This window comes from Salmo salar, chromosome ssa26 (assembly GCF_905237065.1).
Source record: "Salmo salar chromosome ssa26, Ssal_v3.1, whole genome shotgun sequence".
Classification (NCBI taxonomy): domain Eukaryota; kingdom Metazoa; phylum Chordata; class Actinopteri; order Salmoniformes; family Salmonidae; genus Salmo; species Salmo salar.
In genome coordinates this window covers 40,381,832-40,395,428 of record NC_059467.1, presented here as the reverse complement: position 1 = coordinate 40,395,428, position 13,597 = coordinate 40,381,832, and the positions used below count along the sequence as shown (strand labels likewise).

Genomic DNA, 13,597 nt, shown 5'->3' with positions numbered 1-13,597 from the left:
ATATGACCTCTGAAAGTCACACGATTGACAGATATGTCAAGTAAACAGTTCCCAATGCTTTCCCGGCGACCGACCGACCGACCGACAGCTCACGCTGTGTACTAGTCAGTAATTGCTGTGAACGATGCCTCCTCTGCATTCCGTCTAATGGCTCGTGTCATTACAGAGAAGCTGTAGTGAAATGAACCGGACTTAATGTATTTCCTACAGTTATGAATCAGATGGATGTATATCCTCCTCAGGCCCTCTTTGTAAAATAGCTTTATGTTTATGGAGAGAGCGAGCCCAAGTATTCCCAGTTGTTGGCTGTTTCTGTGATTGAATATTTTGTTGATGATTAGATTGTTTACATTTTTTATTATGGGAGGTGAGGAGAATTTTCTCTCAGTGCCCAAGGAAATATGTTGTAACTCTGTGGAATGACATTTATTTATTATCTTCCCTTTACTCAAATATACAGGGGAATCAATTCCAAGTGTGTGTGTGTGGCGTGTGTGTGGAGTGTGTGCTCATTTATATGTGTAATATACAGCAAGTCCCACACCACTCTGTTCAATATCCAAGGTCATGGCACCGCTGGAATCTGTCATATAAACAGATAGTCTAGTCTCCCCAAATAAGCATCTCCTCAGTGTGTCATGATGGATAGATGTACTATGGCCAGCATACATTTGCATATAGAGTTATATTTCTCTCTATATATATATATATTTTCCCCATATGTTCAGTTTTCATACATTTTGGCATTGCCCTCGACTTGATTCCTTTGACCTGCAACCAATGGAAATGCCACAGTCTCTCTGACATTCTTTCCCTGTGTTGTGTCTGAGTCGTCTGGTATAAAATAGAAAGCAGATATACCCATGTCTAACCACAGATTGTTCTGAGAAAGCACCAAATGACATTTTTTCACATTGCTGTGGGTAGACTGGAATAACGCCAGTACAAGTGCATTAAAACATGATAGGGTGGGTTTGACAGTTGGTGTGGAGCTCTAAGGTCACCCTTTGCTATGTAAAATATGTACAAAGTCTAGACTGTATTTTGTGTATGTGTTCATACACCATTCAGTGGTGTTTATTGTGTTGCTCCCCTCTTCCATTAGAGATGTTGTGCATGTTTAGTGTCCCTCCTTTTGTGTTGTTTGGTTGTGATTATTCCAGCGTGATATTAGTGTGTTTTGTGGTTCCTGGTCAGGCCGACAGCTCTTTCTTGGTTATGTGGTTGTTATTTTGTGTTTCTTCTGTTTTCTTCTTTGTTGTCCTTTATTTCGCTGTCCTTTCCTTTCTCTTCTCTCTGTTCCTTTTGGATGCCGTCCGTCCGTCCATCTCTTCCTCCTCTCTCTCGCTGTCTTCTTCACCTTCATCCACCTCACCCCTACTCATCTCCCCCCCACCCCACCCTCAAAGATGTAGCCCTCCCCACCCCTCCCCTCCCCTCACTGACTCCTGACACTACTGACCATGTAACGCCAGGCTCCAGAGGTGTGGCTAACCCCACTGGCCCCACTCCCTCCGCCCCCCGTGACGTCGTGGCCTCGCTGGTCTCCACCCGCTTCATCAAGCTCACCTGGCGCCCTCCGGCTGAGCCCAACGGAGAAGACCTCACCTACTCTGTCTACTTCAATCAGGAGGGTACCAACAGGTAGGGACCCTACACAGTACAGTATTACACACTACTCAGCGTGTTATAGCGGGTAGGCCCTCTATTCAGTACAGTACAGCATACACACTGCTGAGGGCCCCTATAGCATACACACTGCTGAGGGCCCCTATAGCATACACACTGCTGAGGGCCCCTATAGCATACACACTGCTGAGGGCCCCTATAGCATACACACTGCTGAGGGCCCCTATAGCATACACACTGCTGAGGGCCCCTATAGCATACACACTGCCCAGTGTACAGGTAGACTCTTGCTATGTAATGGTGTGTAGTCTGTAAATACAACACAGTCCACTCAAGTGATGTAGTATTGCTTGCCTTCTATTGATAGTGTGCACTAACTGGGCTGTTGAGTGTGTGTGTGTGCACTAACTGGGCTGTTGTGTGTGTGCACTAACTGGGCTGTTGTGTGTGCGCACTAACTGGGCTGTTGTGTGTGCGCACTAACTGGGCTGTTGTATGTGTGTGTGTGCACACTAACTGGGCTGTTGTGTGTGTGTGTGTGTGTGTGTGTGTGTGTGTGTGTGTGTGTGTGTGTGTGCGCACTAACTGGGCTGGTGTGTGTGTGCACTAACTGGGCTGTTGGTGTGTGTGTGTGTGTGTGTGCACTAACTGGGCTAGTGTGTGTGTGCACTAACTGGGCTAGTGTGTGTGTGCACTAACTGGGCTGGTGTGTGTGTGTGTGTGTGTGTGTGTGTGTGTGCGCACTAACTGGGCTGTTGTATGTGTGTGTGTGCACACTAACTGGGCTGTTGTGTGTGTGTGTGTGTGTGTGCGCACTAACTGGGCTGGTGTGTGTGTGCACTAACTGGGCTGTTGTGTGTGTGTGTGCACTAACTGGGCTAGTGTGTGTGTGCACTAACTGGGCTGGTGTGTGTGTGTGTGTGTGTGTGTGTGTGTGTGTGTGTGTGCACTAACTGGGCTGGTGTGTGCACTAACTGGGCTGGTGTGTGTGTGTGTGTGTGCGCGCACTAACTGGGCTGTTGTGTGTGTGTGTGTGCACTAACTGGGCTGGTGTGTGTGTGTGTGTGTGTGCACTAACTGGGCTGGTGTGTGTGTGCACTAACTGGGCTGGTGTGTGTGTGCACTAACTGGGCTGGTGTGTGTGTGCACTAACTGGGCTGGTGTGTGTGTGTGTGTGTGTGTACACTAACTGGGCTGTTGAGAGTGTGTGTGTGTGCACTAACTGGGCTGTTGAGAGTGTGTGTGTGTGCACTAACTGGGCTGTTGAGTGTGTGTGTGCACTAACTGGGCTGTTGTGTTTGTGTGTGTGTGTGTGCACTAACTGGGCTGTTGAGTGTGTGTGTGTGTGTGTGTGCACTAACTGGGCTGGAGTGTGTGTGTGTGTGTGTGTGCACTAACTGGGCTGTTGAGTGTGTGTGTGCACTAACTGGGCTGTTGAGTGTGTGTGTGCACTAACTGGGCTGTTGAGTGTGTGTGTGTGCACTAACTGGGCTGTTGAGTGTGTGTGTGTGCACTAACTGGGCTGTTGAGAGTGTGTGTGTGTGTGCACTAACTGGGCTGGTGGTGTGTGTGTGTGTGTGTGTGTGTGTGTGTGTGTGCGCACTAACTGGGCTGGTGTGTGTGTGTGCACTAACTGGGCGTGTGTGTGTGTGTGTGTGTGTGTGTGTGTGTGTGTGTGTGTGTGTGTGTGTGTGTGTGTGTGCACTAACTGGGCTGTTGTGTGTGTGTGTGTGTGTGTGTGTGTGTCTCTCTCAGGGAGCGTATCCTGAACACCAGTCGGCCAGGTGAGATGCAGGTGACCATTCAGAACCTGATGCCCGACTCCAAGTACAAGTTCCGGGTGGTGGCACACAACAAGAACGGCCTGGGAGAGAGCTCTGCCATCCTCAAGGTGGCCACCCAGGGTGAAGGTAAAACACACACACACACACACACACACAAACAAACATAAACACCTACACAGGGATAAACATGAACCCAGACCACCCTACTGTCTCTGAGGACTACAGTCCTCTCCTCTCTAGGCCGTAGAAAACATCCTCTGTAGTGGTTGTTCATTTCCTTCCATTTCCTTACCTGTGTGTGTGAGGTGTGTGTATAAACATGTCCTCCCATGCTGTGGCTTAGGAAAGAAGGGTGTGTGTGTAGTGGGGTATGGTAGGCAGGCTGAATGAAAATACATCCTCCTTCTCTCCAGTTCTCCAATCCGTAATACCTCCTCCGTCAAACATTAACACTGTATCCATTCACAGTGTATGCCAGGCCTTACTAGGATGTTGTGACTGGAGTGTTTTCCCCTCACAGCTCTACAGTAGACATGCTAAGGGCTTCCCTCTCCATGGTACAGTAGAGGTGAACGCCCTCCTATTCATCTCTCCTTCTCTCTCCCCCGCCACGGCTCAGCCTATTCATCTCTCCTTCTCTCTCCCCCGTCACGGCTCAGCCTATTCATCTCTCCTTCTCTCTCCCCCGTCACGGCTCAGCCTATTCATCTCTCCTTCTCTCTCCCCGTCACGGCTCAGCCTATTCATCTCTCCCCCGTCACGGCTCAGCCTATTCATCTCTCCTTCTCTCTCCCCGTCACGGCTCAGCCTATTCATCTCTCCTTCTCTCTCCCCGTCACGGCTCAGCCTATTCATCTCTCCCCCGTCACGGCTCAGCCTATTCATCTCTCCTTCTCTCTCCCCCGCCACGGCTCAGCCTATTCATCTCTCCTTCTCTCTCCCCCGTCACGGCTCAGCCTATTCATCTCTCCTTCTCTCTCCCCCGTCACGGCTCAGCCTATTCATCTCTCCTTCTCTCTCCCCGTCACGGCTCAGCCTATTCATCTCTCCCCCGTCACGGCTCAGCCTATTCATCTCTCCTTCTCTCTCCCCGTCACGGCTCAGCCTATTCATCTCTCCTTCTCTCTCCCCCGTCACAGCTCAGCCTATTCATCTCTCCCCCGTCACGGCTCAGCCTATTCATCTCTCCTTCTCTCTCCCCCGTCCTGGCTCAGCCTATTCATCTCTCCCCGTCACGGCTCAGCCTATTCATCTCTCCTTCTCTCTCCCCCGTCAAGGCTCAGCCTATTCATCTCTCCTTCTCTCTCCCCCGTCACGGCTCAGCCTATTCATCTCTCCTTCTCTCTCCCCCGTCAAGGCTCAGCCTATTCATCTCTCCTTCTCTCTCCCCTCGTCACGGCTCAGCCTATTCATCTCTCCTCTCTCCCTCGTCACGGCTCAGCCTATTCATCTCTCCCCGTCACGGCTCAGCCTATTCATCTCTCCTTCTCTCTCCCCGTCACGGCTCAGCCTATTCATCTCTCCTTCTCTCTCCCCCATCACGGCTCAGCCTATTCATCTCTCCCCCGTCACGGCTCAGCCTATTCATCTCTCATTCTCTCTCCCCCGTCACGGCTCAGCCTATTCATCTCTCATTCTCTCTCCCCCGTCACGGCTCAGCCTATTCATCTCTCCTTCTCTCTCCCCGTCACGGCTCAGCCTATTCGTCTCTCCCCCGTCACGGCTCAGCCTATTCATCTCTCCTTCTCTCTCCCCGTCACGGCTCAGCCTATTCATCTCTCCCCGTCACGGCTCAGCCTATTCATCTCTCCTTCTCTCTCCCCATCACGGCTCAGCCTATTCATCTCTCCTTCTCTCTCCCCGTCACGGCTCAGCCTATTCATCTCTCCCCCGTCACGGCTCAGCCTATTCATCTCTCATTCTCTCTCCCCGTCACGGCTCAGCCTATTCATCTCTCCTTCTCTCTCCCCCGTCACGGCTCAGCCTATTCGTCTCTCCCCCGTCACGGCTCAGCCTATTCGTCTCTCCCCCGTCACGGCTCAGCCTATTCATCTCTCCCCCGTCACGGCTCAGCCTATTCATCTCTCCTTCTCTCTCCCCCGTCACGGCTCAGCCTATTCATCTCTCCTTCTCTCTCCCCGTCACGGCTCAGCCTATTCATCTCTCCCCCGTCACGGCTCAGCCTATTCATCTCTCCTTCTCTCTCCCCGTCACGGCTCAGCCTATTCATCTCTCCTTCCCTCTCCCTCGTCACGGCTCAGCCTATTCATCTCTCCTTCTCTCTCCCCCGTCACGGCTCAGCCTATTCATCTCTCCTTCTCCCGTCACGGCTCAGCCTATTCATCTCTCCCCCGTCACGGCTCAGCCTATTCATCTCTCCTTCTCTCTCCCCGTCCTGGCTCAGCCTATTCATCTCTCCCCGTCACGGCTCAGCCTATTCATCTCTCCTTCTCTCTCCCCCGTCAAGGCTCAGCCTATTCATCTCTCCTTCTCTCTCCCCCGTCACGGCTCAGCCTATTCATCTCTCCTTCTCTCTCCCCCGTCAAGGCTCAGCCTATTCATCTCTCCTTCTCTCTCCCTCGTCACGGCTCAGCCTATTCATCTCTCCTCTCTCCCTCGTCACGGCTCAGCCTATTCATCTCTCCCCGTCACGGCTCAGCCTATTCATCTCTCCCCGTCACGGCTCAGCCTATTCATCTCTCCTTTTCTCTCCCCCGTCACGGCTCAGCCTATTCATCTCTCCTTCTCTCTCCCCCGTCACGGCTCAGCCTATTCATCTCTCCTTCTCTCTCCCCCATCACGGCTCAGCCTATTCATCTCTCCCCCGTCACGGCTCAGCCTATTCATCTCTCATTCTCTCTCCCCCGTCACGGCTCAGCCTATTCATCTCTCATTCTCTCTCCCCCGTCACGGCTCAGCCTATTCATCTCTCCTTCTCTCTCCCCCGTCACGGCTCAGCCTATTCATCTCTCCCCCGTCACGGCTCAGCCTATTCGTCTCTCCCCCGTCACGGCTCAGCCTATTCGTCTCTCCCCCGTCACGGCTCAGCCTATTCATCTCTCCCCCGTCACGGCTCAGCCTATTCGTCTCTCCCCCGTCACGGCTCAGCCTATTCATCTCTCATTCTCTCTCCCCGTCACGGCTCAGCCTATTCATCTCTCCTTCTCTCTCCCCATCACGGCTCAGCCTATTCATCTCTCCCCCGTCACGGCTCAGCCTATTCGTCTCTCCCCCGTCACGGCTCAGCCTATTCATCTCTCCCCGTCACGGCTCAGCCTATTCATCTCTCCTTCTCTCTCCCCGTCACGGCTCAGCCTATTCGTCTCTCCCCCGTCACGGCTCAGCCTATTCATCTCTCCTTCTCTCTCCCCGTCACGGCTCAGCCTATTCATCTCTCCCCCGTCACGGCTCAGCCTATTCATCTCTCCTTCTCTCTCCCCATCACGGCTCAGCCTATTCATCTCTCCTTCTCTCTCCCCCGTCACGGCTCAGCCTATTCATCTCTCCCCCGTCACGGCTCAGCCTATTCATCTCTCATTCTCTCTCCCCCGTCACGGCTCAGCCTATTCATCTCCTTCCTTCTCTCTCCCCGTCACGGCTCAGCCTATTCGTCTCTCCCCGTCACGGCTCAGCCTATTCGCCCCCGTCACGGCTCAGCCTATTCATCTCTCCTTCTCTCTCCCCCCGTCACGGCTCAGCCTATTCATCTCTCCTTCTCTCTCCCCGTCACGGCTCAGCCTATTCATCTCTCCCCCGTCACGGCTCAGCCTATTCATCTCTCCTTCTCTCTCCCCGTCACGGCTCAGCCTATTCATCTCTCCCCTCCGTCACGGCTCAGCCTATTCATCTCTCCTTCTCTCTCCCCCGTCACGGCTCAGCCTATTCATCTCTCTCCCCGTCACGGCTCAGCCTATTCATCTCTCCCCCGTCACGGCTCAGCCTATTCATCTCTCCTTCTCTCTCCCCCGTCACGGCTCAGCCTATTCATCTCTCCTTCTCTCTCCCCCATCACGGCTCAGCCTATTAATCTCTCCTCTCTCCCGCCATCACGGCTCAGCCGTTGCCCAGTTTCTGGGTCAGTCTCTTCCTCTCTACCTGTGTCCTTTGCACCTGGCACTCCATAATGTGTGCCGGCGGGAGCCTAACTACCCATGGGGATAGCAAAGGGGGCAGCCAGTGCCAGGGACAAATGTGTCTGTCTGTCTGACAGCATCTCTTCTAGGTTATAAATGAATGTTTAAACTGTTGACCTGATTCCAAGTACCAGATCTGGACCAACCACACTGCATCCCTCACTGTATATAGTTTACACACACCAGACACCTACTATATATACTGACAAATGAGAGCCTCCGTGTACTACCGGGCATATCTGCAGCTAACACACAGCGAAGGTACATGTTCCTTTCCCTTAGAGAAGAATTGGGGTGTTTGTCAGTGAAACTGGGGTCTCAAGTATTTTCCATGTTTGATGGACAAAGGCGTAGTTTGTATTACATATAGAAACAACATGGTCTGTCTGTTAAAACACTGCTATTTGTTCCGTGTGTGTGTGTATATACAGTGTATTTTGATTTGTTTAACACTTTTTTGGTTACTCCATGATTCCATATGTGTTATTTCATAGTTTTGAGGTCTTCACTATTATTCTACAATGTAGAAAATAGTAAAAATAAAGAAAAACCCTTGAATGAGTAGGTGTGTCCAAACTTTTGACTGGTACTGTATATACTCTACCATTCAAAAGTTTGGGGTCACTTAGAAATGTCCTTGTTTTTGAAAGAAAATGTAAAAAATGGTCTATTAGTCTTGTCTTCACTGTTGACGTTGAGACTGGTATTTTGTGGGTACTATTTAATGAAGCTGCCAGTTGAGGACTTTTGAGGCATCTGTTTCTCAAACTAGACACTCTAATGTACTTGTCCTCTTGCTCAGTGGTGCCCTGGGCCCTCCCACTCCTCTTTCTATTCTGGTTAGAGCCAGTTTGCGCTGTTCTGTGAAGGGAGTAGCACACAGCGTTGTACGAGATCTTCACTTTCTTGACAATTCCTCGCATGTAATAGCCTTCATTTCTTAGAACAAGAATAGACTGATGAGTTTCAGAAGAAAGGTCTTTGTTTCTGGCCATTTTGAGCCTGTAATCGAACCCACAAATGCTGATGCTCCAGATACTCAACTAGTCTAAAGAAGGCCAGTTATATTGCTTCTTTAATCTGCACAACAGTTTTCAGCTGTGCTAACATAATTGCAAAAGGGTTTTCTAATGCTCAATTAGCCTTTTAAAATGACAAACTTGGATTAGCTAACACAATGTGCCATTGGAATCACAGGAGTGATGGTTGCTGAAAATGGGCCTCTGTACGCCTATGTAGATATTCCATTAAAAATCAGCCGTTTCCAGCTACAATAGTCATTTACAACATTAACAATCTCTACACTGTATTTCTGATCAATTTGACGTTATTTTAATGGACCAAAAATGGGATTTTCTTTCAATAACAAGGACATTTCTAAGTGACCCCACACTTTTGAACGGTAGTGTACATGCATTCACACGACATCCTCAACACCACAGAAGTTCTCTCTTGAGGACTAGGTATGGTTAATGATGCATTACATTTGCCACACAGCTCAGTTTCTCAGACCCTTTCGTTATCCCTCTAGAGACTACATCCTCTAGTAGATGTGTGGCTCTCCACACCTGCTACCACAGTCTCATGTTAAACAGCTACGCCGGCCGGCACCAGAGCTGTTAATTGAATGTAATGACTCATGTCCCTGTAGAGCAAACAACAATGGAAACACCCCCCTCCCTCCTCAACCACTTGGTTTAGTCCCAGCCGCTCTCTCTCGGCTAACCAATTCCAATTAACTTAATACTTCAAATAAATTCCTCTGTAAACCAAGCATGACCCTGTCTGTCCCCGCTCCCCCCTCTCACCTACTGGAATACCATGCTAGGGGGATTGGTGGGATGATGTGGGGGAATGACCACAGCATGTGTGTCAGGCTTTGCGGTTACAGAAATAAACAGGGGGACATTCCAAAATGTCAGTCTTTCAAATTGGGACCGAATGGTCTCCAAGTGATTGAATGAGAGTGTGGTTTTGTGCAAGTGTGGTTTTATGATATGGCTTACATATGAAAAAAATACAAATATTGAGATTTGGGGGGAAAATGCCTTCCTGTGTCTTTTTTATTTTGGGATTCATACTAAGTGTCCGCTGTCTCCTTTGGTGTTTCCAGTGCAGGTTCCTGGCCCCGCCCCCAACCTCCAGGCTGTGTCGACCACACCCACCTCCGTCACCCTCAGCTGGGACACGCCCCTCACTGGCAACGGCGACGTCCTCACCTACAAGGTCTACTACATGGAGAAGGGTCTGGACCTGGAACAGGTAAGACCCAGTGTGATGGGTTGGGAGTTAGATGGCCCTATATGTTGAAATAGTGATCATCATATTCTGTGAGAGAGATTAGTCTTGTGATGGTGTAACAACAAGACTGCAAACAAGCAAAACAGAACAGCGAAATTAACCGTTGCTTTTTCCGGCTTAGCATCAGCGATATATCAGCACCATATAGCCCATTGAAGTGTCCCAGCTCTGTCACAGCCCAGTAGACTGCCTTGAAACTCCTGTTCCCTGAAGCTCCAAAGCCTCTGCTCTATTCCCACTCTATCAGAAAGCTGGCAGCACCACCCTCCCTATTCCCCAGTCTCCCAGCAGGCCACAGTGCAGCGCACCGCAGCACAGCCTCCTGAGTCATCCAGCCCTGCCAGCCCAACCAGCCAGGTGTTAAAGAGCCTTTAATATGATAATGGATGAAATGTCAGCCAGCACAACGAGTAATGATGCTGTTGCTGCTGCCATCCCTCGCTCCCTAGAGGAGAGAGAGAGGCTGACAGGAAGAGAAGAGGCTGATCAGACGATCTCTTTATCTGAAAAGAGAGGAACAAAGGTTGAATCCAGAGAACAGGGTAGCTAACGGGGTGTTAGAGTGGATGAATTATTGAGACGGGGAAGGCTTCAGGAAGTGGCATGTCTACAGGGAGGAAGCTGTCACAATGGCGCGCCTGACTTCAGTTGGACACTTAGACACTGTGGTTTTACTACCCAGGGATGAAGATTAGGGCGGTCCCCAAATAGAAGGGGCTTTTTAAAATAAGTAGCTAGGTTTCCATCCAATTGGCAACAGATTTTTATGCAAATATTCTAAAATCTGCATCAGAACAATATGCGCATTTTCACACCAGATAACTGTTTCTATCAAATGTACTTGTTGCGGTTAAAAGGCTGTGCGTGATGACGTAGTGCCCATAAAATAACTTTTGCGGTTAAACTCCCATGTACCGAAAAATTTAAAAAAAGTTCAATGTGTTTCTATCGAATTTCCAACGACTGATGGTTTTGTGACAAAAAATGTTGCGTTATATAGTGAATGTGCCAACTCTGGTCTTGGCATGTGCACTATAGACAACAGCTCGCAGATACAATGTGTGTATAGCCTACACGATAAGATTATTATGGACAAAAAGAGCAAGATTATTTTTATCATCATGTCATCAGAACATTATGTCATCAGAATTAGACCCTTGATATTTATTGGAAAGGAGCATGAAGCTCATCACCGTGCGCTTTCACCACCCTGTGAAGTTCATCATAAAAGAAAAGATTAAGAACAGACACTGGCCTTGAAGGCAGAGTTCCTCTGTCCAGTGTCTGTTCTTCTGCCCATTTTCATCTTTTCTTTTTATTGGCCAGTCTGAGATATGGCTTTTTCTTTACAACTCTGCCTAGAAGGCCAGCATCCCAGAGTCGCCTCTTCACTGTTGACGTTGAGACTGGTGTTTTGTGGGTACTATTTAATGAAGCTGCCAGTTGAGGACTTGTGAGGTGTCTGTTTTTTTTCAAACTAGACACTCTAATGTACTTGTCCTCTTGCTCAGTGGTGCACCGGTGCCTCCCACTCTTTCTATTCTGGTTAGAGCCAGTTTGCGCTGTTCTGTGAAGGGAGTAGTACACAGCGTTGTACGAGATCTTCAGTTTCTTGGCAATTTCTCACATGGAATAGCCTTAATTTCTCAGAACAAGAATAGACTGATGAGTTTCAGAAGCAAGTCCTTTGTTTCTGGACATTTTGAGCCTGTACTCGAACCCACAAATGCTGATGTGCCGGATACTCAACTAGTCTAAAGAAGGCCAGTTTTATTGCTGCTTTAATCAGCACAAGTTTTTAGCTGTGCTAACATAATTTCAAAAGGTTTTTCAAATTATCAATTAGCCTTTTAAAATGATCAACTTGGATTAGCTAACACAACCTGCATTGGAACACAGGAGTTTCTGATAATGGGCCTCTGTACGCCTATGTAGATATTCCATTAAAAATCAGCCGTTTCCAGCTACAATAGTCATTTACAACATTAACAATGTCTACACTAGGGATGCACGATATATCGGTGAACATATCGTAATCGGCCGATATTAGGCCGATACCGATGTTGCCGTTTTTAGCTATGTCTAGTTTAACACCCGATGTACAAAACTGATGTCAAAGCTGATGTGCATACCTATTTAACGAAGGCACATGACGTAATGGTGCCACGTAACATTTTGCGCTATAAGTGCAACATAGCATTCCTAAACTAGCCCACAATCTCTGCTGTGTGGATCGAGCAGTCAACAAGTCATTTGAAAAAGTAAGAACATTTCAATGAGACAACTCAAAGGCGAAATCCATTAAAGCCAATATAATGGAATTCTTTGCCCTTGACAATCAACCGTTCTCTGTCGTGGGTGATGTTAGCTTTCGCCGACTGGTTGAGCACCGGTACACACTACCAAGTGCGCTATTTGTCAGATGTTGCCCTACCGGAGTTACACAGTAATAGCGTCACTATTAGCTTCACGACATACTATGGAACGCCGTTTGGGTCTTTGCGTGTCAAAAAATATACAGTAGCACTGTCAAAGCTGTACTAAAAAGTCTGCAAACAAGCAAACATCGGCCACGAACGATGTGTTTACAATACCGCGGTAGTAATAAAGCATCATTTGTTCGACCGCAACTTCTGGGGTAGCTAGCTTTAGCTTGGTACCTAGCTAGCACCAATACAACCAGCCTGAGAACTGCAGTCATTTTCATTATTCTTAGCAATGATTTAGGAATCCTTGTGAGTACGTACTAGCTAGGTTGCCACTTGTTGTTCGCCTATTGAAATTGAACTTCAGTTCATGAAAGAAAATAAATAGCTAGCCAGCTACTTAACCCTGTTGCCCAAAGCTAACGTTATAAGCAGCCAGCTAGCTTCATCTGGCTAGTGAGGCTCGACCTGACCAGGTTATGTGTTGTGAAGCTAGCCACAATAAGGATTAAGTGTAACCGATGTGAAATGGCTAGTTAGTTAGCGGTGGTGCGCGCTAATAGCGTTTCAATCAGTGACGTCACTCGCTCTGAGACTTGAAGTAGGGTTTCCCCTTGCGTTGCAAGGGCCGCGGCTTTTGTGGCGCGATGGGTAACGATGCTTCATGGGTGTCAGTTGTTGTGTGCAAGGGTCCCTGGTTCCAGCCCAGGTTGGGGCGAAGGGGGGGACGGAACCTACACTGTTACATAGGCACAATAGTGGAATTTGCGGTTTGCCTTCAAAATAAAAGTATGTCATTGACAGTGATGCAAATGAATACAAATAATAGAGTTATGCCTATTATGCCTATCTATTTTAAAGGATAATCGCAAAGTCCACTATTGTGGCTAATCCTTATTGTGGCTAGCTTCACATAGATGGGTCCGACCACAATTAATGAAATAAGAACTGTCTTATAAATTAGTTGTTTTAGATGGTAGCTAGCTAACTATAGCTATTGAAACAGATTCATGTTATTTGACACGTCTAATAGTGTTATTTTACGTGTATATCTTTTTGACACGCAAAGACCCAAACGGCCTTCCATAGAAATCTTCGTTGAAAATTAAACGACTGAACAATGAAACAGCACAGCAAGTAAGTGAAAGAAATAGGTTTTGATTATGTTTTACTGGTAATGGGACATGCATAAATGCCAACAAAATAACTTTTTGGTGTGTGTGTGTGTGTGTAACCTTTATTTAACTAGGCAAGTCAGTTAAGAACAAATTCTTATTTACAATAATGGCCCGGACGATGCTGGGCCAATTGTGCGCTGCCCGAT

General features: G+C 48.4%; 1 protein-coding gene across 1 annotated transcript in view; it reads left to right on the top strand.

The window, feature by feature from the left end:
• The window catches only part of neo1a (neogenin 1a), a 291,539-nt gene that overhangs the window by 237,634 nt on the left and 40,308 nt on the right, over positions 1-13,597 (top strand). Inside the window, exons 8-10 of the mRNA XM_045708311.1 lie at positions 1,476-1,644; positions 3,385-3,539; positions 9,660-9,808. Of these exons, the coding sequence (XP_045564267.1) occupies positions 1,476-1,644; positions 3,385-3,539; positions 9,660-9,808 (473 nt within the window). The remainder of the gene's footprint in view (positions 1-1,475; positions 1,645-3,384; positions 3,540-9,659; positions 9,809-13,597) is intronic.